General features: G+C 38.0%; 1 protein-coding gene across 1 annotated transcript in view; it reads right to left on the bottom strand.

Annotated features, from left to right (window-relative positions):
• MYO16 (myosin XVI) overlaps positions 1-24,851 on the bottom strand; it is a gene marked incomplete at both ends in the record, with an annotated part of 272,441 nt that overhangs the window by 5,501 nt on the left and 242,089 nt on the right. Inside the window, 2 exon segments of the mRNA XM_084226992.1 lie at positions 9,641-9,732; positions 12,911-13,069. Coding sequence (XP_084083118.1) covers positions 9,641-9,732; positions 12,911-13,069 — 251 coding nt within the window.

Here is a 24,851-nt window from a genome sequence, read left to right as displayed (position 1 = left end):
ACTGAGTCCAGGAGAGCAAAGATTTTACCTTTCTAAACTTTTATCAGGATCTAAAGTGAATTATATTATAAATGTATATTGTTGATGATAAAATTATCATAATTATTTTAGAAATGAAACTGCCTTGACAAAACCCCTGTTTACAATCTCTTTCAGTCTGCAGGCTGCCTAAATACGAAAGCCAAATAAATTTCAGCCATGAGGTGACTCACAGTTAACCTTATTACAGTCCTCCAAAGCAGTTCACAGACCCCACTAGATCCTTTGTGGATCCCCAGTTTTAAAGACAATAATGATAAGGACCTCTTGTTTCAAAATTAGACACCTTTTCATTCAGTAATTCAGAAAATAATTCTTACAGCATGCAATTATTAGCAAGAGCAATATATTTTGATTAAACTTGTGTGCAACTCTCACAAAAATGTTTCTAACTCATTTTAATGGCTTTATTCAATTTTTTAAAAAATCTGACAAGCCCCTACACTGACTCTTTTCAAACATGCATGTCACAACTTTATTTCCAAACTACAGAACAGGCACACTGCAACCTCTCCAAAAATCCTAACACTTCAGGTACCAACAGATATATTTCGGGTTTTCTTCTATGTTAAAAAAAGAACAGAAAACAGGAAAGGATTGCTTTTTCACCAACTACTAAATCAAGAAAAATTAAAAATTTGATAGCCTACATGGTATTTACCAATAAAATACTAATTTAAATATATAAGGGGAAAGCACACAGTAAGCCAAGGGTGTGTTAAGAAGCCTAGGTAAGCATTCAACATAAATCAAATCAATATGTAAATTTGTGTTTGATTGGAAAACCTACAGTGATCATGAATGACCCCAGCACGGAGCAGAGAGCAGCTATGATAAATGAGCTTGCATGTTTCAATGTTCCAATTAAAATCCTCAAATAGAAACATAACACTGGGATCCAAACTGATTCATGTGATTATCATGTGAATGCTGGGACAGGCTTTTTTTTTTTTCAATAGCAGACCCACTGAATGTAATAACTTGATATGTGATATACAAAAATAAAGTGATTTTAGTTATTTGTTCTTTTAAACTGCTGCTGATTTTTCTTTGTGTTGGAGCAACTTTACATAATGTCCAAAAAATAATGGATGCTAAATGGGTTCATTGGAAAGGAGAAAATGGCAAAGAAGATGGGTACTCTGTCTGGTGCAAATCTAGATTTTCTCTGGAGGAGGTATGCCAGCAAAACATTAGTGAGATCCGTAACTGAAAATGCAATGCATTTGCTTTTTTCTAAACAGGAAAATACTTTTTTCTCTCTCAGTTAAAATTTCTAATTAAATCAAAAGAATAAACTTTAGAAGAAATATTGCTATATAGATGACATACCAAAGGAAGCAACAACTTGGCTGACCTATAAAAATCTGGGATAATCTTAAAAGTAACTTTGTACTTGAAATTTAAAAGGAACAACATATACTAACAAGAATGCATTGCCACACGATTCAGGCAGAAATGTTTTCTCTTCTGAAGAAATTTACAGTTATCTCTTGGATATTTTTTTCAAGGGACAGATTCAATTTTCTTCCAAACGTCAGCTGTGGAATGATGCTGGCAGCAGGATGGTCTCGTGTCAGAGATCATGCAGACACAGGAATCTTTATCTTTGATTGCCCAGTCCAGCCCTCTGCTATCACATGGCACTTGGAAGCCTCTCAAACCTCATCCTAAAAAATTAATTCCCCTGTTTGCCTTAGTTTCACTTTCTGTTAGGATTTTCCAGAAGAATTAATGAAATAAAAATGAACTGAGGATAATTATCTATTAAATGAACTCTGCCTCCGGAAGCCCTTCCTCACAGACCACTGAAAACTGAGATCACACTTGCAAAAGGGACAACTCGTATCTGTAACTTTACCCTGGGTAGCAGAGGCTTCTTGTTTCTATTAGAAAGAGAATCTTGGGCTACACACACCTAAACTGTGCCACAGGCAGGCTATTTTACATTCATCATTTAAATGCAATTCTATTTTGGATGGAAATTGTCTGATTTTCTGCCATACTGCTGTGGTTTCCCAAAGGGTTTTTTTGTTTGGTTTGGTTTGCTTTTGTTTGTTGTTGTTTTGTTTGTTTGTTTATTTGGTTTTTGTTTTTGCTTTATTTGAGGAGGAGGAAGGTGGTTGTTTGCTTCGGGGGGATTTTAAAATTATTATTATTTTTTGAAATAATAGATTTTAGTCACAGGACCTGTCTTCCATAATTTTGCATCTTTTAGTGAAGTAGCTAAATCAATAATATTAAAATATATCAATAGTTATATCACAGTATTTCCAATGAATTATGTTAGCCATTTTCCATACAGATAGGAAGTATCTCAGCAATCAAAGAAAATATATCTTTGTGAAAAAAAAATCAGCACATAAATCTTGAATACAACTGTAATTTGCAATCTGGTAGAAAATATTAGTACAAGGTAGGCAATGCTCAATAATATATGATAGTACACATCAGGCACACTGATTACCGCAGCTGGGAGCAGAGTTGGACAAGTCTGTACATTCAAAACAGGAGTGTACTTTCTTTATTTTGATATTATAGCTTTCAAATTTTTTTTTCTTTTTTTGGCTGAGTCTAGATTTCTGATGTCAACTAAAAGGTGACACATTCCCAGAGTGACTAAAACATCAACCATCAATAAATATTGAATTTTTTTTTTCTCTAAGGTAATATTTATCTCCAGATAAACAAATTATGCAATGCTCTCTAAAGCCATCAAGACATCCTCCTAATTTGCCTCTGATGCTTGAGAAAAAGAATATGTTCAGACAGAAACTGTCTTTCTCAAGTTGAGTTCTGAAAACAATAATTTATCACAGAGGTTTTTGGAACAGCTCAGCTAACAATACTAATACTGCTTTGCACCTAATCTAACAAAAAATATCTGACAAACTAAGCCATGTTGCTACTTAATTGATCTCTGCCTCCTTATGACATTAATGGAGATATTTCATTTGACTATACACAGACTATGTTTGCCACAAAGCTTTCAAAGTAATTGCAAAAACAATCAACTTATATTTGCTGTAGTTGGGTATCATCCTCTGTTGTATAAAAACACTGCACTTATGGTCAAAACAATGTTAGAAGAACACATCATTTAATTTATGGTCTGTTAGCGATCTACATCTCTGCTATCTGCACGCAGCAGTGGGTGACAGGAAGAGAATGAAGGGCAGAGGAACCAATTTATTCCCTCTCACACCCAAAGTGCAGCCACTCTCCACAGGTGCTGCCAGTGGGGTGGTGGAAGCAGCCTTTTAGGGTGAGCCACTGGCCATTGTGGCAGCCCAAGAGGGATAATTACACCCTTCAGCCAAACACCAGAGCTCAGGGAGGGCATGGGGATACTCAGGAGGTTTTGTTTCCTTCTCTTCTACAGTCTCATTTACCAGGGCAAATGCAGTGAGGATGAAGCTCTGGAGTCAGAAAAGGGCCTGGAGTGTGTAGGGAACTGGCTGTGACATCCACTGGTTCAAAGAGGATCTGTGCTCTCACCTGTGGAGGTCACAGTGGTCAGGTCTGGGATATTACTGCTTAGCAGAGGGGCATCAGCCCTCCAGGAGCTCTTCAACATAAAGACAAGACAGTGTATTCACTGGTGATTTTACACAATGCATTACCTCATACCATTTAATCTATAAGGCACATACTTTTGACTGTAAGTCTTCTAAAAATAAAGCCACAATGTGTTATAGAACCTGATTTTCATTGCTGAGTGTGACATTACAAAGAATATTCTTTGTGCTACTGTCAAAGCAATGAACAAAACACAATGCAGGGGCACATACTGATTCAGATCAATGATAAGTGTATTCTATGTCTTCTCTTGGATGTTACATGTTTACAAAGGTGTTAGTTTTTTTTTATTACACCAGACCTGTTTGATTGCCACTTTTTGCTTCAAAGATGATCAAAGATTACTTTCAGCTAATGGGCAAACATGATGGACAGTAACAATGAATGTCAGAGCCCAGCGTTTAGAGTGTGACAAAAGATGGGGGACAGCAACACATTGCAACACATTCTTGACTATTCATTTTTTCAAAATTTTGAACAGCCAGCAAAAGAAGTGATTGGCAACAAATATTAAATCAAGTAGGAACAAAGAAGACCCTTGAAACCATAATGAATATGCAGCTCTTTCTGAGGGAAGAGACTGCTGAAAGCAATGAGATTTCAAGAAATAAGAGCTATGGCTTAAGCTGTAATGAAACAATAAATAATACTTCACGAATATGAAAAGACACTTCCAATTTAACATTGTCAGATGTTGGCTCCTATATTACTGCAATCTGCCAATCTGCACCATGGGCTTTAAACAAAATAGAAGAGATAAGACTGCAGATTTTCTAATATAACCATATGTGAAAAAATAACCATGAATTTTTATCTCACCTCTTTGAACACATGGCAGATAAAACATATTTCAGAAGTGGGTAACCAAAATCCTACACCAGGGTATGTCATATGCCTGATATTACTTAACCTACCAGAATGGCAAGCTGCTTGTTTATTTGTGTTCTTGTTCTTTCCACAGGATTGAATGCATGTGACATCCTCTGATTACAAACAAGCAAATATCCAGCCATACAAAGCTAAACTGGACAGAGGCTTTGCATCTATCAACAGAAAACTTTATGCCTTTCTTCTGGGACAACTGAATCATCAGGAGACTATGGTTAAGACCTAACTTGCACAGAATGCAACCCTGTAAATGTAGGCAATCATTAATATTATTTTTATTTTATCATACATAAAAAATCACATTGATATGTGCATGGATATGAATATCAAATCTGGAACATCACTTAGACTTTCTACTTTTTCCTCCTTAGTCCTTGTCTTTTTACTGTACCACCCTCTGCTCTGTTCTTGGTTCTTTCCCTCCTGTTCTTATCTTCCTTTTAGGTTTTTTTTCTCATCACTTCTTCAGGTTGATTCCTTCTCTCTGGCTCTTATATATTTTGTCTTTCCAAATCCCTTATTCAGTTTCATTATTTACCTTCTCTCTCAGTTATTTTATTATTTTTCCAGACTTTTGTCTTAGAATCATTTATTATCTGTGCCTGGTTAACTACCCATTCCCCCCCCCACCCCACACATGCTTATTATCACTCTACTCTTGAATCTGTCCCTCACCTCCCATCTGTTTATTATCTTCAGGTTGTCCATCTCATCCTGTTACAGACAGACCATGTTGCTTCTTGCTGCCCACATAAGAAAAAAATGAATCTTTTAGCTGGCTGGCTTTTCTTGATTCCACTATATCTTTCTCACACCACTTCTCACTCCACAGTGAATGGTAATAACAACTTCAAAATATCATTGAAAAAAAACCCCAAACCCAATCCACCAAAAACCTCACAGTCCTGGATCTGTGAAAAAAAGACAGGGCCACTTAGCTTTTGTGGGAGGTACAAATGTAGAGGTTTGCTTTTATTGAGCCTATTTCATCTTGTTGCCATTGCTGACATTACAAAGAATTTATATATTTCAATGGTCTTTATGCCCTTTTAAACATAGACACTCATAGCAGCTGTTGAGAGCAGAGGAATCACTAAAAACAGTCTGGAGAGAGCCTATTGGATTGGTTAAGGAACTGAAAAATACTTTGTGTAAAAGAAAAAGAGCACAGGAGCAGTATTTTAGCTTTTTTATTTTAGAGGAGGTTTTGGGTTTTAGACCCTTCTAAGCAATTTCAGCATTTGTGGAATAGCCAATATGGTTTGGGGATCACTTCCTAGAGTGTGACTGAATAGAAATGACTCTTACTCATATCAGAATTTCCTACCTAAGCAAGTTTATGGCAAAAATGACCAGAAGCAGCATCTCTTTCATTTTGGTGAGGTTTTTTCCCTCTGGAAGGAAATTATGGCATAAGAATTTGAGACGACAGATCCAGGCACACTTGGAACTGCCAAACTGTTTAGACAAATCACTGAAGCAATTTGAAACAATAATTATTTAAATAATTTTAAATCTGTAATTTCAAATCAAGCTTGGGAAAGGAATATTCCTAGTTTTCTGCTGTTTGGGGAGCAAGAGGCTACCATAACACTTCCTGTACAAGTTGAGTTAGAGGCATTGCTGCGAATAGTAAAGTTTTCTTGTAAGGGTAGATCAGGATATTGCTTTTGCAGTACCATTCTACTGCAGATTTTTGGTTCTCAATCTTGAATATATCCTTGACTAGAATGTTTTGGTTTACAAGGAAAGCACAAAACACAGGAAAGCTAGTTGCTGGGTTGGGGAGGAGAAAATTTGTGGCTCTGCTAGCAAATAGTTTCCAGAAGATCTACTATCTGAACAAACTAAGGCACATGAAACTTCTCAATAACTGGTTTCACCCCCAAATTCATGGTTCAGCTTTCACCTTCACAGAGAATGAAGTTACAGTGCTATATCAGATGTTAGGTACTTTATGTTTTTATGTGGTATTGATAAAAAATACTTGGAAATCTATAGCTGTCACACCACAAAACAATATGAAGAAAAACGTAGTAGTTAAAAAACCCCAGAGTTTGTAGCTCTTTTGACATGCAAAACTCTTATTTCTTTAGATGTGTGGTCTTTCATTCATAAGGAGACAAAAATTAAACCTTAATATTCCTCCACTTTTTCTAAAAGAATGAAGTAGAATCTTATTCCATAACTTTCCAATGAGATAATTTGTTAGTATTTGAATTTTCCAATTTTTATCCTTTTTCATTCAGGAAAAATTGCCCTTTATGTAATCCCTGCCCTAGAAAATTAGCATTTATGGCCAACAGTAAACCTTTTTCTTCTTTTTTTTTCTGTCAGCAGATTTTATTTTAGGATAATCATCTGGATGATGTTTTATGCTTGGTAACTACTTTCAAAAAATTTTGTTAAAAGATTGATCCAAATGCTTTACGTTGACAGACACTGACCTGAAGAATTGTCTCTGGAGTGTGTAGATTTGCAGTGTGCAGGACTGTCAGGCAGTGATGCAGGTAATTAGCACCTGATGTGACAACACAGTGGTACCATAGTCACAATGTCTCAACTTAATGGAATGGATATTCACCTTGAGATCCTGTGACACAACTGAAATGAAATAACCCTCACTGTCACTTCACTAAGGAACTAGCAGGGAGATATTTAAAAAACTCATAAATGTTGGAAGCTCCTGAAAACTAGTGAACCAGTTTCCTTTAGCTGAAGTGACAGTGTCTGCCAAGATATCCAAGGAACTAAATTTTTCTCTTTAGAGCAATTAGTCAATCATGGACCTGTGAAAAAAAATATGTCCCACTTCATACAGCTGTGCAAGAATTATTTTAAGTGATAAGGTTACTACAGTGAAGCCTGGCAAAGATTTTTACAATCAGCTTGTACGCTGTTAGAGTCTCTAGCAGCATGCTAAGAAATGTCAACGGTAATTAAACCCAGTCATTTTCAAATATATGCCATGCTTTGGCAATGCTGAGGAAGGCTTTTCACAGTAAGAATTCTCAGCCCTGTGAGCATAGATTTTTTTAAAGATTTTTTTTTTTCTTTTTATGGGAAGAAGAACATTTTTCTCTTTTTCTTTTGGCAACACCATTTTGGAAGATGTTTATTCATTAAAGGAATTGTATCAAAATCACAGAACTACAGGTTTCTTCTCTCAGCTTGTCATAGTTCTTACTGAGCTTGAATTTAAGGATTGTCCCTGCATGTAATTCTGAGTACATTGCATGGAATTTATTTTAAAAATTTGTGAAACACTTTGGCAAAACATCTGAAAATTTACTGAAAAGTGGCATTTCAAAATACTGAAAAGAAATTGCTTTAATGTTTTGGCAAGTACTTTTGGAAAAATAAAAAGCACAAATTTGCAAATTGTTAACAACTTGCTTCTAAAATAAAATATTTAAATGTTGCTTCCATTTGCAAAGAATTGAAGAAGAGGCTCCCCTACATACAGTTCATTTAACTTTTTGTACTGTCCTGATGTAGTAATTTAAACAGGATCCTCTTGACCCAGGTAAGCTCATTAGCAACAGAGGTGTGAGGTACATCAGGACAAAAGCTTCTCACTGTGTGAGGTTTGTAACTGAAGCAGTGTCAGACTTGGACTTTTCATTTGCCAGAAAGTTCTCTTTGGCCACTCTCATAGGTAATAAGTACTTGGTTGATGTAATAGAAATGTAACAGAGATAATTGGAAACACCCTCATCCAGGATACTCCTCTGGAGACAGAAGAAAGTGTTTTTTTCATAATAGGGTCAAAGTCCATTTTTGAGACTCTGAGAGGTATGGTGAGGTGTGGTGTGCAAGATGGATTTGCTCCCATCCATGTTCCAGGAAGCTCTAGCTGGCTTTACTCAAGGAGTTAGAGTAGTGCTGAGTGCTGTCTTGGCACAATCTTTCAGCTCAGAATAGGCCCTGTAGTTATGTGCTTCTGACAGTAAGGCAGAAAAACAAAAAATGAAGGCTTTTGTACTAGTTTGCTCACATATTTATGCAGTTGAAACTTAATGCTTTTCAGAGCTACATTAACACCAAGTATGATGTTGAAGGTTGAATCTTGCTCCTGCTGGAGCCAGAGGCCAAACATTCGTTTAACTTGGCTAGGGCCAGTGTTTTGTTGTTATTAAATGTCAGCTGTCCCCCACTGCTGTCTCTTACCTTCTGGTAAAATAGTTTGGAAATGGTAAAATTGGTTAATAAGAGGTTTCTGTTGAGAAAAGTCCTCTTTGCTCCAACTTGTTTCCCATTTGGCAATATTTAGCTTTACTGTAGACTTGTTACAATGATCTCAAATAAAAAAAATGGCTTGGGACTACCCCTTTAGAAAAGTGCACTGAAGACATAATGCCAACAGGAGAATACACAAATGATGTTTAAGTGAAGTAATATAATAATAAAATTTTTGAGAGCCCCCATGCCAGAATTGGCTACTTAGAAAGTAAAGGGGTTCACATTAGGTACAAAATGTTGAAGAAAGAATTTAAAAAAAAAAACCTTATGAAAAAGTTTATCCCTTTTTGTTCATTTAATGCACGTCAGAATTAATTCTGTGTTGCAATTTTAAAACTACTTTTGCTCATTTGAAATGTTAAGAAAACCAATGCAAGCTTCACATTACCTTAGTACCTACTGATGTTTTAACTGACAGATATTTTGATTTTTATTACTTATTGGTATTCGTTCAGAAATTGTGAAGAGCATTTTTAAAGTCTTCATTGCTTTTAAATAAAAAGGTATGATATAATTATGCATTTAATTCTACCAGGTTCATGCAAGTATTTCTGGTATGAATGAATCAGTATCTTGAGAGAGATAACATCTTTGTCTTCTCAGGGTTAAAATACGTATTTTCTGCCTGGAAAATAGCATCCTCACAACCAGCAACAATATGTTTCATAAACTTGGAACTCACTATAAAAACCTTGCAGCATGATTATTCTTCCAGCAAAAAAAAATTGGTAGCAAATTCATTATTGTTTTTACCTCAATACAAACCTGTTAAAGAAGTCTGCATTTTTCAATGCCAATACCCAAATTTGAATCAAAAGAAAGTTTTCAACATGTGCCTACTATGATCTTTTTCTCTTTTAGCAGTTTAGCAGGCCATTGATGAAGTATTTACCTGACTAGTGTGGCTCTCCCTGTGCCTTTGAACCGATGAGCCTGCTGTAGTGCTGGCAGACAGTCTGGAAAAGTCATTTTCCTCTGGTAATCCTAAAGCAGAAGAATACTAAATTATAATCTGAGATTTATGCACTGGTTGATTTCAAAATGAGGTTCAAAAGACCTTGATATGCTTTACTAAAAAAGAAATTTTAAAAAACCCCAAATCATATATTTCCTGAATATTTATTATTTCCATGCTTACTGAAATAAAAAGTCTTTTTTACTATGTAGGGATAGTATAATAGGTATGCATGCAGGTTGGCAAGAAGGAGCAATTGTGACTAAAAAGCCTGCAAGAAACACTTTACCTATACACTGGCCAGGGTTTCCTCCTGCAATGCAGAAATCCCTGGATCCTCTTCCCCTGGCTTGTTTTCATGGCAGAAGCAATGCAAAGGGAACAAAAACCACGCCTGCAGCATTTTGCTTTCAAATTATATCTCTTTGTCACACAGGAAGTCAGTATTAGGATTCAAAACTTCATCCCCTCAGTATAAAACATGTTTTTTCTAAGTCTTGTAATTATAGTGCACTCTCGATGTGGGAATTAGCTGTCCAAAATGTTTAAAAACCAGTCATCCACCTGGCTGTAAAAGAGCCAGGTAATCTCCTTCTGTAGTCCAGAGAAACAAACACCTCTGCAAAGTGATCCTGTACTGAGGCTCACAGCTTGTGCTTCCCCATTGCTGCTGCAGCAGTGGGAATACCATACTCAGAGCACTACAGGGTGCTATGTGAATGTTATTTAAAGGTGGGATGGGGGCAAGCAAAGGCAGAAGCAGAAACAAAGGGAGCCCACAATGGACATATTAAGCACCTCACAGACCAGGATCATAGACACCATGGTAGGTTTGTGTACTGGGCCAGCAGAGCTGGAGATCATTTTTCCCATAGCAGCTCTCATAATGCTGTGCTTGTGGTGGGTTGACCCTGGATGGATGCCAAGTGCCCACCCAAGCAGCTCCATCACTCCCCTTCTCAGCTGGACAGAGGGGAGAAAATATAACAAAGGCTTCTGGGTCGAGATAAAGACAGATCACTCACCGGTTGCTGTCATGGGAAAAACAGACTCAGCATGGGGAAATGAACTGCATTTATTTATTACCAATCAAAATCAGAGCAGTAAAATGAGAATTAACACAAAGCTTAAAACTCCTTAAAGCCCCTCTATCCTCCTTTTAATTTCCTCCTTATAACAGTCCCTTCCCATAACTTTGTAATTAGGGACAACAGTTTTTAAATTTTCTTTGTTCTTCTTCACATGAATGAAGCTCATGTAAAGTATTCATAAATATGGATCTTTTTCTACATTATCTGGACTTCCTCTGGACACACAGGCAGTGAAGAATCCCTTATTTGAAGCTCAGGACCTCGTTTGAACCAGGTCAAATCTGAGAGAGTCCAGCATTTCAGTTCTTTATGCCTTGGTGCAAAGGGAATCTGACCCTGGCCTCTCAGTAATTGGAATTATGGGCTGTTTTGAGGTGGGATTATCACTTCTTGAAGCTGGGAAATTATATATTAGGTATGTACAGGGGAAAGGTGTGACATCCAAGGTCTCTGGTGTACTGCTAGTCTTGTAAATTATATGTCAGGTACCACTATTGCATTCTTTTCTGCATTAAATTCTCTGTACTCCAGGTAAAAATTCTCTTTTTGTAAGATCATGTTTTTTGGTTGAATGAAATGCTTGAAATAAATTTACCTCTAATAGATCTCAGTTTTTGTGAATGCAAAACAATCCCCCTTTTCAAATAATTTCCTGGACTAAAAATTTATTTACATGGATTCAGGCTGGATCCATCTCAAATAAAGTAGTAAAAAAATGACAAAACTTTAACGCGAAGTACCTTTTAAAAGTAGGTACTATTCATTTAATTCAAATAAAAGGTAAAATGTAAAATATTTTCATAATTCTAGACCACCACAAATGAACAAAAATACTGTCTAGGCCAAACAGCAAGTTCTGAAAAATAAATTGATTTTGTACTATGTTCAAACACTTTAGAATGTACCGCTCAGGACAGCCTTGAGCTAAGAATCAGGTTATCAATGATTTTCTGTTTATTTCTGTAAAAGGCACTTTGATAATTGGCCTTATCAAATAAGTAAAGTTTCCATGTACAGCAAAAGCATGCTGTCACACACATGGCAAGCAGAGGCTTGGTAGAGCTTGGAAAGACAAATGGAATTGTTGATTACATCCTAAGAGCTTTCCTTTACGTACACCTAAGTAAATATTAGGATATCCCAGTCGTGCATTGAGTAAGACCTTGTTTAATTCAGTCCAAGGTTGGCAGCATCAGTTTAGCAGGGCCAAAGGCAAAATTACAAGAACCCAAGTTAATCAGGGGTGCAGTCTGGAGTACAAACTACACATCTGGATTGGGCTTTCCTGCAACTACTCTCAAGTTACCAAAAGTAAGTTGAATTTGGCTTTTTTTTCTTTTTTTTTTGCAAAATTAAGTTTTCTAAACATTATTGCTGCAAATATATGTGGCACTGTTTTGGGTGATATAGGATCACAACTTTCAGCATTGCAATGTGAAAGGTTATTTCAGGCTGTCTGATTATTTTGTGTATTTGGCAAAAAGCTCTTTCTTTCAGACTAAGAATTCTGCTAAGTGTGGAAGATTGTGGTGAAGTCACTGTTTTATAGCACAGAGATGTAGAAAGGTGCTACTCCTTATGTCAAAAATAAAGTAAAAAATAAGAGCAATTATATTCATTACACAAAATGAAAAAGCAACTTCTATTAAAAATCTGAACTTAGAGAAGAGTTATTTCCTTAGGAATTATGCTTTTAGAACCTTGAGACATATTCTGTCACTGCTCTTGTACCACTTTGTGTTGCAATAATAACCAGAATTTCATTCACTAGTAAGGCACCTACAGCAAAGGGATATCCCAATTTCCTATTTTCTGTCCCATTTGTATTGATTATAGGATCAGAGTCTCAAATCTCAGTCCTCCATACCTTAGGCTGCTTATAGACTTGGAGCTGAAGGAATCACAAATTCCTCAACAGAGGCTGTTTTATGTTCTTCACATTCAGCTTTTATTGGAGAGGGGCTTATCAGTTCACACATACGAAGTTAAGCCAGTTCCAGAAAGAGATATTTCACAACTCAGAAGATTCCAGCCCGACTACATCTTACAGAGCTCATTCAAGGAAACACTTCAGCAATTTTATGTTAGGAGAATTTTGGGATTAAAAACTGCTTACCATTTGATACTGAATTTCCATTTTCAGCAGTCACAGAACTGGACAATGGATTAGATGACTGAGTTCCATGATTATTTGCATTTTTGTCCTGTGTTTCCGATCCAGGATCTGATGTATTTGGATCTTCCCTGCTCCTCAAGTTCAGATTAGTTTCAGCACCTGACAGAAACAGAAAAAAATGAATGTCTTTTAACTTCAGCTTCCTTTTAACTAGTGCGTTTCACATGTAATTAAATGAAAACTAAACTAACACAGAGAGACCAAGTTACTTCATTAAATTAATCAGTATATTCACAAGTCCTGTGATAAAAGTGAAAGGTTTAAATCAGTGATTTTTGAAGGTTTGGCTTTTTTTTTTTTTTTAATTTATTTTTTTGTTACTGCTCCACTTGAAGCTTTTTAAAGTTTAGGGGAGTGAAAGGCATTACAAAATTTCATTTGTATTGTTACTTCCCACACAAATATCACTCACCAGGCGTTTGTATTGTTTCCATTTTAAGATTCCATTTCACTTGAGCTTGCATAGCACTGTCATCATTGCAATGCCTTTCATCATTGCACTAAATGATACTAGAAACAGATATAATGTGATCTTATCCTTTTCTTTTACCACCTACCACAAGAAACAAACTGGCTTTTGAGATTAAACCATAGTAGCAATATTCCTCCCAGCAGATCCTCCCCGTGGCCATTGTTTACCAGCCTCAGGGCTCTCCAGCCATCAGTTGTCATTTTCTATAAAGTGCCAGCTTTTCAAGTCAGAGCCTTTTAGTTAAATTTCTTCAAGACATCAAGAGGAGGTCTTATCCTGTAGGAGTTCCAAAGCTTTTTAGCATTTGTTCAAAGAGAAGGGCAAAACAAAGCCCTTATCTTCTTCTCCCTCTGACTGACTGCACGTCCAGGAAAATCAGAACAGCCCACGGCAAAGTGCCTGGAGCTGCCTCTGAGCCTGCCTGGCTCTGTCAGCCCAGTGCTCCACGAGAAACAGGCTCGAGTCACGGGCTGTGCCCAGGTGGGACTCCCCACTGGAGCTCAGGGGCCAGGGCACCTTCAGAGCTGGGTGGGGGCAGCAGCAGGGTCCCACTGCAGCACCTGCATCCCTGGCTATCCCCACTCCAGGTGACAGGGCTGATGAATGCTGCACCGGCAAGGTTACAAGGTTATGCGTTTTCTTAAGGATTTATCTCTCTTTTCTATTTTTTTGTTTATTTGTTTGCTTTTATTTTGTTTTTGGTTGGTTGGTGGGTTTTCTGTTTGTTTGTATGTTTTTCTTTTGCATTTTTTGGGGTTTTTTTCTGTGTGTTGAACATATCTACATATTCTTTCCTTGCCATAGTCAGGTGTGATGCATAAAAGACAAAGCTGAATTCGGTGCTTTCCCCATTTCAGTCTTCCTAACAATTTCTGCTCCCTCTGAGGCCTGGCCTTAGCTCCAGGGTTGATGTGTTATGGCTGACCCTGGTGCAAGGGTTCTTCTGTAACACTCTAAAATAAAAATGTTCCTTCTATGACAACTCTGAGAGAATTACTCCTTGATTTTGGTTGTCATAATGACAGCAAGAACCAATACAGGTCAAAAGACTAGCTATTAAAAACAACATTTGAGCATTCATCCATACTTCCAACATGAAAATTTTTTCAAGGGGAAGGAAAAGCAATTTTTTCACCAGGTAATAGATGCTTAACCTGAAGATTTTACAGCCTAATGTTGACTGTCTGTCAATTTTTCATTTTTATGACTGAAATTTAAAAAAAAAATCCATCTGATTTGGAAAGCCCCAACATTTAAAAACTTAATTAATGAAGTGGAAACTATAAATCCATTCTGGTAAACTCAAAATATTTAATTTAATTGAAAAAGTCTTTCCTATTTTTGTTTAGCTTTTAGTTATGCAACACTGAATTGTTCTTAATATTTCCTTGTCTAAAAAAAATCTGTCTTGAAAAGTCAAAAAGTTCATTTTCAAACTGTCAGATAAAATATTTCTATGTTTGTTTGATTTTTGTCCCTTCCTCCCTTGCCCTCATTCCTTGATCATTATATTTTGTCAGATCTGATTGGATTGTTTCTGTGACACTGAAACATACAATAAAACATTTCATAAAATGGATCTTCAGGCAAATGTGCTTTGTATTGCAAAAATTAGGCCAGCTCTACCCACAATAACTGACTTGGGAGAGGCTGAGATGGAAAGTCTGAGATGGAAAATGCATACGGTACAATTATAAGAGCATGCCTGATTTAGCTTTTGTACGAGCAAGTTGACTGCAAAATGCATCTTTGCAGCTCATTTTAAATTTGTCTGAAAAGGAAATGTCACTTTCAGATGTTACTAGTCAGTGCACTTGCCTATAGATCATAATCCACCTACATAATTATTGTGCCACTTTTTACATAAAGCTTCTTGGGGAAGTGGCTGGGATCCTTATTTTTCTTGATATTTGAAAGATTTATTAATTTGCCTGACATGTGTAATTCATTTGAGAATGAACAAGTAGAAAGAATTTTTCTTGCACTGGTGTTTGCAGAAGCCTTTTGTTTCACAGGTACATTGATAGCTTTTCGGGGCATTCACAAAGGGCTCTTAGGAAAAAAAAATCTTTTCTTCTTTGTATCTGTAAAATGAAATACTACAAAGAACTGTGGATAGCTACTATGAAGCTAGAATATCATACTAAATTGGCAGAAATAAGTAGTGGAATATATGCAGCATATCTTTGGGGACAGCTATCCAGACAGAAATTTGTTATCCCATTTGCTATAGTCAATCATTCTAAGAAATGCACCCCTTTAGTTTCTGAACAGAAAACTATATAGAGAAAATATATTTCCTAGTGCCTTATTTAGCTGATCTTGGGGGTGGAAAAGGACCCTATATTTTATTTCAAAATAATCTGGGTTATATATAGGCATATATAGGAAATACAGGCCGATATATTTCCTATATATAGGCATCTTCAGCTTCTCATTGGAGGAGATTCCTGTGAGCCTATAGAACAAGTTTAACTGTGTACATCAGCAAACTTCAACCAGACATCAGAAGAGAGCCCCTGAAATCAGCTCTGACCCACACTGGACCAGCTCCCCCCGCCCAGCCTCTGCCCACAGGAGCAGGCTCCAGCCCTGAACATGCACTGTGTCCAGTTCTGGGCTCCTCAATAAAATACAGACAAGCTGCTGGAGAGGGTTCAGTGCAGGGTCACAAAGATGATGAGGGGTTTGGAGCATTTCTCTTATGAGGACAGACTGCAGGAGCTGGGCCTGTTTAGTCTAGGGGAGAGAAGACTGAGAGGGGATCTCATCAATCCATATAAATATCTCAACAGCAGATGCCAAGAGGATGGTGCCAGGATCTTTTTGGTGGTGCTCAGTGACAGGACAAGGAGCAGTAGCCACAAACTAAAACACAAGAAATTTCACCTTCCACCTTCTGAGGAAGAACTTCTTTACACTGAGAATGGCAGAGCACTGAACAGGCTGCCCAGGGCACTTGCAGAGTCTCCATCTCTGCAGACATTCAAAACCCACATGGACAGGCACCTGGCTAACCTGTTGTAGGTGACCCTGCTTTGTCATGGGATTGGGCTGGCTGATCTCCAAAGGTCAATTCCAACCCTAACAATTCCGTGATTCTGTGGTTGCTGGAGTGAACTTGCTCCAGGTTATCAGCATCTTTATGCAGTGGGAGGCACAAACTGGCCACAGCACCTGGATATGGGCTAACAAGGAGGGCTGGGTGGAGGAATGACTGAGATAGCCCTGGATGCAGTTGGCTGTCTCTGCTGCCAAGGCTCACTGTCACTCCTGTCCAGCTCCCAGGGCTGGACAATTAGTTACATCCACAATTAATTACATCAGCATTACTTGAAAAGTGCAAGAGGGACAGTATGCAAAAGAGGCAGCTCATGAAACCCACAGTTGCTCGTTATTAGCATTCTTGGAAGAGACTGAGTTTAAAACTCAAGATAAAGTCATAAGGCACAGGATGGACAGAATTGCACTTATTTTGTGAAAAAAATTTCAGAGTATGGCAGTGATGGAAATTAATGTATTTGCTTTCCCCCACACCCCATTTTTAATCAGTATCTCACTTTTAAAAGAAACCAATATACTCAAAGTCTATATGCTAGAACTTTTTTGTTGAAAGATTGACTTAAACTCTTACTTGAACTATACTTCCAAATATCCCATTATAAAACCTTTTCTTCTTAAACATAAAATGTATGATCCTCAGCATCACAGTTATTTCATAAGTAGTATTTAGGCTGAACTAATGCTTTATCACCAAATTAGAAAATGAGCCAGTATTAGCTCTATTCATATGACAGATTAAAGCACAAAACTGAAATATTTTTAGAACTATTAGTTTTCTGAGGAAATAATATACATATAAATTCTAAAGACAAAATATAAATCAATGACTAATATCAGAATTTAGTGGAATCATCATAGACTCATTGTACAGCAAGATATGAAAACCAGTATGCTATTAAAGGCCCAGCAGCAACTCACTTGAGAGGGCTGTATTTTACTTTTCTGTCAAATCCCTTGTTTTGCTCTCCTTTCTTTAAATGTAGGTATAGCCATACTGTATATGGATACATTCGTCCCCAAATGTTCTTTTTCAAATACTTCTCCTTTTAACACTTAGTGCTCATTTACAGTCTAACTGAAAGCTCATCAATAACAACAGAAGACTCCACTGCTTTCAGCAGGTTTTGGATCCCATTCATGCTTACCTTGGATACTTTGTGCAGCATTGCCTGCTTTGTCTATCCTGGTTATTCAAATGTGACCACAACTGTTCTCTGGCCCAGAGGCAAATGGTGAGAGACCCATATCAGTACTACTACACTTTCCTTGCTCTCCACAGCAGAGAGGAATCCAAATCATCTACTGGGAATAGTACCTGGAGCTGAACCACTCCCAGATCTGTCTGTAAGGGAGCCAGCCTGTCAGATCCCAAGAAAGGCTGAGGATTGCTCTGCACTTTGGCTGTGCACAGGAGTGAGGTGCCATTCCAAGGACATTCCCTGGCATTGGCTCACTCAGTAAAACAGAAACAGCCCTTCACTTTGACAGCACTAGTTACCACGATCAAAAATCAGTGACCAGCATTAATCTATCTCAGAAAAAAAAAAAAAAGGAAAAAAACTGCCTCAAGATCCTATGGGGCTGGTGGAGCACTGAACTGTTGCACAGCTTCTCGTGAGGCCACATTTAAAGGTTTCCTCGTGACTGTACAGGGAGAGCAGATTCTCCCTGTTCTGCTCTGGTATAAATGAAGCCATGCATTCCTCTCAGTAAGATTTGACATGACCATTCTTCCAAGGCACAGATTTCTTTTCCTTAATCAAACAGAGAGCTAATGATGAGTTTCCAGCAGAGGAAATTCGATGTCACATGCTAGGCAGAACATCTCTCAGTCCTAAAGCTGAAATGGTCTCAGTATAAAATCAAACGTTATTTCCTCATTCATGAAAAACATGAACTTCTGTAACTAATTATCAATATACAGTTTTAGGTATCAAGATCCACAGTTATACATTCTGTATCAGCAGCTGTGAAAACAGGAAAATGCATAAATTCTGGCAGATAAATTCATGCAGTACAGGAGGAGAAGCTTTTTTGTACCTGTGCTACCATGGAATGTAAAAGCTAAACAGCTCAATTTCCTTAAAACCTACAGCTGGTATCCAGCAAAATGCAAATTTCACATCAAGCAGCTTGTCATTAAGCACGTTAATAAGAGAGAACTGATGGATCCTATTAACCAGCATCTGAAAGTCAAGACTTTGCAGACAGAAGGGATTTCTAACGTGTGTTCTCACTCTTTCTTGGGAAGGTTAGGAATACACTGAATCCTAATGGCTGACCCTGGATATTTTTTTACATTTACTGTGACAAGTGGATGTTGTGAAGTGAGGGGAAAAAAAAATAGGGTGATTTCAGAAAATTTGTAGATATTATTTGATGAAGGAAAGGGAGAAGAAGTTTAAATAAGAACAGGCCATTTTATTTTGGCTCAAATGTTTACCCCATGTTTTCTTGTACCTTTTCAATTACACTTGTTTTCTGTTTTGCTCTGACTTACAGCTGAGACATTCTTTGGCTGTGGCATTTGCTAGTTGCCCTCAGCACAGGTTGTCTTGGGTGTCCTTTTGCTGGATAAATGCATATTGCTTCAGAGTAATTCAGTTTACTCGTACGAAGTCACACCGTGACCCTCTGTACATGACTGTTTACTTTGTCTGCTGAGAGCTGGAGGCAAACAGCTGCATCTTATTTGCTGAAAGAAATGGAGCAGCCTGAAAACTGCCAAGACAGGATTCCCCCAGCCTATTAGCATGTGCTGCCTGTCTCACCCTTTTAGCTGTGCTGCTGGCTGCCATTGCCATCAGAGGCAATAATTATTCACTGGTTTATTTCACCTCACAAAGCCTACCCTTACAGCAGCAATTGTCTAGGATTCTCCCCCCACCAGTGATGCTCCTAGGATGGCAGCAGTGAATTCATACTGTCACTTCCAGCATCCTTTCTCTCTAAGCTGTGTAAGTGGAGCTATCAGATGGTGTTAGAAGCTACTCCAGAAGCCACACTCTTTGAAGGAGCAGGTAAATACAGAAACAGGCCACTTATTTTGTCAGGGAAGCTGCATTTGTGGAAGCTTTGTGTAAACACTGGAAAGCAAAGAGAGGAGACTCAGGCCATGGAGAATATCAAGTGATAAAACTCACTCTGCTTGAGGGAAGAGCTCCTCTGAAGAATTTTGTGTTAGTGTGATACCAATCAGCCAATTTTCAGAGGATAAGGCTGGTAGTAAGAAGGAGATTGCAGAAGCAGCTGCAGGAACTCCTAGGTCTGGTTCAGCCCTTAAGAGCCATCAGCTCAATTATAATTTTGTAAATCACAGCTCTGGAAAGTACAGAACAAGAACAAGAAGATTTCTTCTGGTTTCTTCTCTGATGGATTTGTGCTGGTAGAAAGACAGTGCTCTCATTTCACATTTATTTCAGTGTCAAGCATTACAAGCTACAAACCTTCCCCTCTTTCCTAGAAGCAATGCCAGGGACATCCCCAGATCAGGTAAACTCTGAGCTGGTGTGGGAGGGATAACATAGATACCTTTTTTGCCTGTATGAAGGACTCTGGCTTGTTTGAATTAGTTTTTTTTTCCCCCAGCATGAGACTAAGAATACCATTCTGAAGTGAAGAAAACAGCCTTCTCAAACAGTGGTAAAGGATGAAGAATTTCTAGACAGGCTGCCATCTCTCCTGCCTGATAGTGTCTGAGCAAGAACTTGGCACATCTTTTCAGTGCAGCAAGTGAGCTGGACTCCAGTCAGTGCACATGTTTCAGAGACTGGGGATTTAATTTATCACATCTTCTCTAGGAAGTGATCTCTGAAGGCATTCTGAGGTCCATGACAAACCACAGAGGGCAGGAAGGAGGGCAGTCCTTGTCTCACTGCTTGGGACAACATCCTGCCTTAGAAGAAACATTTGTTCCCTCCATGTCCCCATGTTCCCCACCTTTTCAAGTCTAATATGGAAAAGAAGTAGTTGATTTTACTCTGTTAATAGTTTTATTTACTGCTAGGTGTGTTGATTGGCTGACCAAAGAGTCTACTTTTTGCAACTGCATGTTTAAAAACTGCTGGTGTGCTGGAAAAGGAGGAGGCAACTTGCTGAGAAACACAGCTTCCGTGTTTTAAACTGTTTTCTTCAAGTTTGTGCGGATACAGCAGTTCTTGTTGAACATATGAGTCTGTTAAGTTTCTGTGTGGTATCTCAGTTACAAAACAGCCTTTACTGCTGGGCTTTAGCTGCTGTTGAAAGAAACTATGTGATGAGACACTGTCTCAACCTTCCTCCCCTCAAACACAGTTTCAAATATTGCAAAAATAAACCTCTAAAACCAAAAACAAACAAACAAATAAAAAACAGATAGGGGTTTGATACTCCCAGAAGCATCACATCAGGTCTATTTACTGCTCCCAGAATGCTTCTACAGATATTTTTCAGGATATCTCACACCAGCTCTGGCAGTGACTCCAACCAGAAGTCTTGGCATAAGTTGCTGCACTGGACTGAGCAGATAAATTGCTTAAGCAGATCCCGAGGAGCAATCCAAGGAACATTTTTGGTTCACCTGTGTAATCCTGCCCACCAAATAGGGACAACTGTCCTGCAAAACTTCCCAGACAACATTCATATTTTGCTTTCCAAGTGAGCTTCTAAGACAAAAAATGAATTTAGATATCTGTTTAGTTTGTTTTTAAGTTTATTTTGAAAGGTTAGAGTGATGGTCAATGACACTGTCATTAACCTCAAGGCAAGAACTTATGGCTATTGCAGATGCAGTGTGATAAACATCCATACTGTGCACAAATACAGATAATCAGTGGCTAAAAACTGTCACTAAATGCTACTATTATGTCAAGATTGTTCTGCAACCAACCTCTAAGTAAAGAGCTAAGAGAAATAGTTAAATTTAAAACTTCAGGCCTAATTTAATGGGGTTTTTTTGTTTGTTTTAAAATTTTCACCACACAAAGGTGTGAAAAAAACTAATTTTCATGCCTTTAATTTTAAAAGAGAATGAAAGCTCAAACCAAAAGAGCCCTGAATTTAAGGCTTCTGTAATTTCCCATTCTCTAGTGCTGGCAGGAGGAAGGCAGATGTCCCTAACTGCTTTAAATGCAACTCCTACCTCCAGTACTCCACTCCAAAGCACTTGACTACTCTCTCACACCAGAGTGGAGCAGTGTGGAGAGAGCATGAGGGTCAGGGTACCCTCACATTTACGATCAAGTCTTTTTATCAGTCTCTTTTAAATTGTCTTCTCTTGCTTCTCCACCCAGCCCCACAAAACTCCAATGCTGGAACTAGAACATAATCCATATATTCAGGTTTATAGAGCTGCAGAGTTTCATGATGAGCTGCATGAGTCCTGCCAGTAATTTTGGGTCATCCCTGAGGGGCTGGAGTTTGCACAGCTCTGGGATACCTGAGCCAAGGAGTATGGAAATAGCTTGGTTTGTTTACAACACAGTCATTCCCCTAAATACCAGCCCTTGAAATGACTACCATTGAACGAATCTAGGTCTAAAAAAAGGTCAACACATTTATTTCCTAACATTTTCAGTAAGAAGCATTTTACTTTACTTGAGTAAGAAGCATTTTTGCTATCTTTGATGCAGACCGTTTCAGTACTTTACAAACATTTTTGAAAGCCTGGACATGAAAGAATATTTACTTCTGCACAGAATTTTGGAAAGCTTGATTTTCATTTCAGCCTAAAACAAATAAAAATGTCACAATCTTGACATTTTCTGTGAAAAGGAATTGTTCTCTACTGAGGTTCTTCACAAAAGATAATTTAATGCTGAGACGGAAGTAAAGGAGTTAAAAACATCTGAAGAGATGTTTTTAACTCAGGCCGAGAATTTAATTAGAGACCTTCACTAAAATGTATGTCCATGTTTCATTCTTCATTATGTTTCAAATGCTGGAGTTCCTGTAAAGTGAAGTGACATGACATTTACTGCCAAATACCCATATTATTCTTTGGTGTCAGGAACATAAGTGTAGTATAAATAAATTTTTTTTCTCTTAGATGTGTCCAATTTCTCACAATTGGTTTACAATTAATGATCTAGTGGTTCCTAAACAAAATAATTTGTGGTTCTGCATTAAAATTCTTACTATTTAAAGAAGCCCATAACACTGTTAGTAAAGAGACAGCTTTATGAACCATTCCTGAATTTGGAACCATGATGTCCCATAAGATGTTGAAGAAAAGACATTGCTATAAAAATAAAAATCCTGTAAATGTCTACCTGAATTATCCAAGTGACAATTAAAAGTGGGATATTATTTAAAATTTTGGGTTTGAAATGCACTAATATGAACCAGTATGGTGTAATTATTGTACTCAAGTATCAGACAGGATGAAGAGGACACAAATTAAAACCACCTCAATGGAGAGGATGCAAAATAGAGTCATTAATTTAAAAGAAATGCCTGCAGTTGTCAGAAATGGACCATATAAAAGGAACAGGAAAGTCAGTGCAATTACTTTTCCTCAACTTTCCTCCTCTTCAGCAGTGACTTGGTATGAGAGAGCCTGCAGTGGATCAGTGCTGCCTACTCTAGGATCCCTTTCTAATAGCCACAGATAGATACAGTGTAACGTCATTGGAAATCAAAAAATGCAGTGATATTTTCCTCTGTGATCAATACAAGCACTTAAAATGCAAAATAAATATGAATTTTTATAACAATACCCTTTTTTTTCCACCTGAAAATTAGACTTGATTTGTTCTTCTAATAATCTTTGGGTTAAAATTATTTATGGTAATCACACACAAAGCCTCTTTCACATTTTGGAGTGGATAACCAAAGCAAATTCTATATTATGTGGTTTTCAGGCTGCAACAGCAAACAGTGAAGTCAACCAGAAATTGAAATGCTTTAATGAAAAAAAAAGTCATAACAGAAACCCAGAACAGTCTTCAGCGGTAAAATACACTAGTTTTCAGACATTCTGAAATGGAAAAGTATTCTTGGTACAGAAACAACAGGTCTCTTCTGTGATGCATTATCCAGATAATGGCAGACTTCTTGATCAGGAGAAGACTGCAGAAGAAGGTGGTATTTTTCAGGCTGTACAGGCTATATAGATATTCTGAAAATAGGAATCGAGTGTACTTTCTCTAGACTCTTCTAACCTTTTTCTGCTGCAGTAATAGCAACCACGATTATTTCCTCAGAAAAATCACCTAGCATGGGCTGAATGGCAGCTGTACTGCCAGCAGTTCTGTCTGCTCCTGTGTAATTTTTTGTATAGGGCATCTGTGGCTAGCCAAGAAAGGGTGTTTTTGTAATGAATTGCATTGAACTCTTACTAGCAGCGCTTCCTCCCACTTTTCTGCCCCTACAGCGAGAGATTCAGAGTTGCAGGGAGTCTGTAGTGAAAGTGTAAGTTTGCCAATGGCACTAAACTGGCAAGAGCTGTTGACTCCTTTGAGGGCAAAGAGGACCTGCAGAGGGATGGACAATCAACAATTCTATGAAGTTTAACAAGTGCACCTGGGATGGAGCAACCCTGCATGTACAGACAGACTGGGGAACAAGAAGCTGCAAAGCAGTGCCACAGAAAGGGACCTGGGGGTCCTGGTCAATGGCAAGTTGAACATGACCCAGTAGTGCCCTGGCAGCCAGGAGGGACATCCCTGTCCTGGGGGGCATCAGGCACAGCTTGGCCAGCTGGGCAAGGGAGGGCATTGTGTGTCAGGAAAAGCTTTATCACTCAGGGGGAGCTGGGCACTGGAACAGGCTCCCCAGGGAAGTGATCACAGCACCAAGCCTGTTTTCACTTTGAGTGTTTGGACAACAGTCTCAGGCACACGGTGTGATTCTTGGGGTGTCCTGCACAGGGCACAGAATCAGACTTCATGATCCTGATAGATCCCCTCAACTCCACATATTCTATCAGAGGTTGATGACTCTCCTGTGTTTAGAGATCTGATCTGAAAATTAGTCACAGACAGTCACCCTCACTCCCTATTAATTAAAGCAATTATGTAAAAAAGATATTAATCTCTTTCTGAGAAGTGTGCTGAAGCTTAATTGACTAAGTTTTAATGATTTGAGAATTTTACTTTAAAGATGTAGAAGTTTGATGCCTTATACATTCATTCCTCCAGCATTTACAGGTAAAAGATAAAAGCTGAAAACACAGATTTTTGTATTACTCATGGTTTGCAAGATTTTAGCTTTTGCCACAAAGAAAGTATATCTATTTCAGTGTACAAATAAGAATGAGATGAAGATATTTTTATTATCTTTATTAAGTTGCCTTAGACAAAAAGCTGAGTTGCTTAGGGGGAAAAGGCCTGGGATTTCATCATAGAAGCACAAGTAGGGATTTAATTT

The sequence above is a fragment of the Fringilla coelebs genome (genome assembly GCF_963513975.1).
Source record: "Fringilla coelebs genome assembly, chromosome: 2".
NCBI lineage: Eukaryota > Metazoa > Chordata > Aves > Passeriformes > Fringillidae > Fringilla > Fringilla coelebs.
The sequence above is the reverse complement of the archived record's forward strand: the minus strand, read 5'-3'. Positions and strand labels throughout refer to the sequence as shown.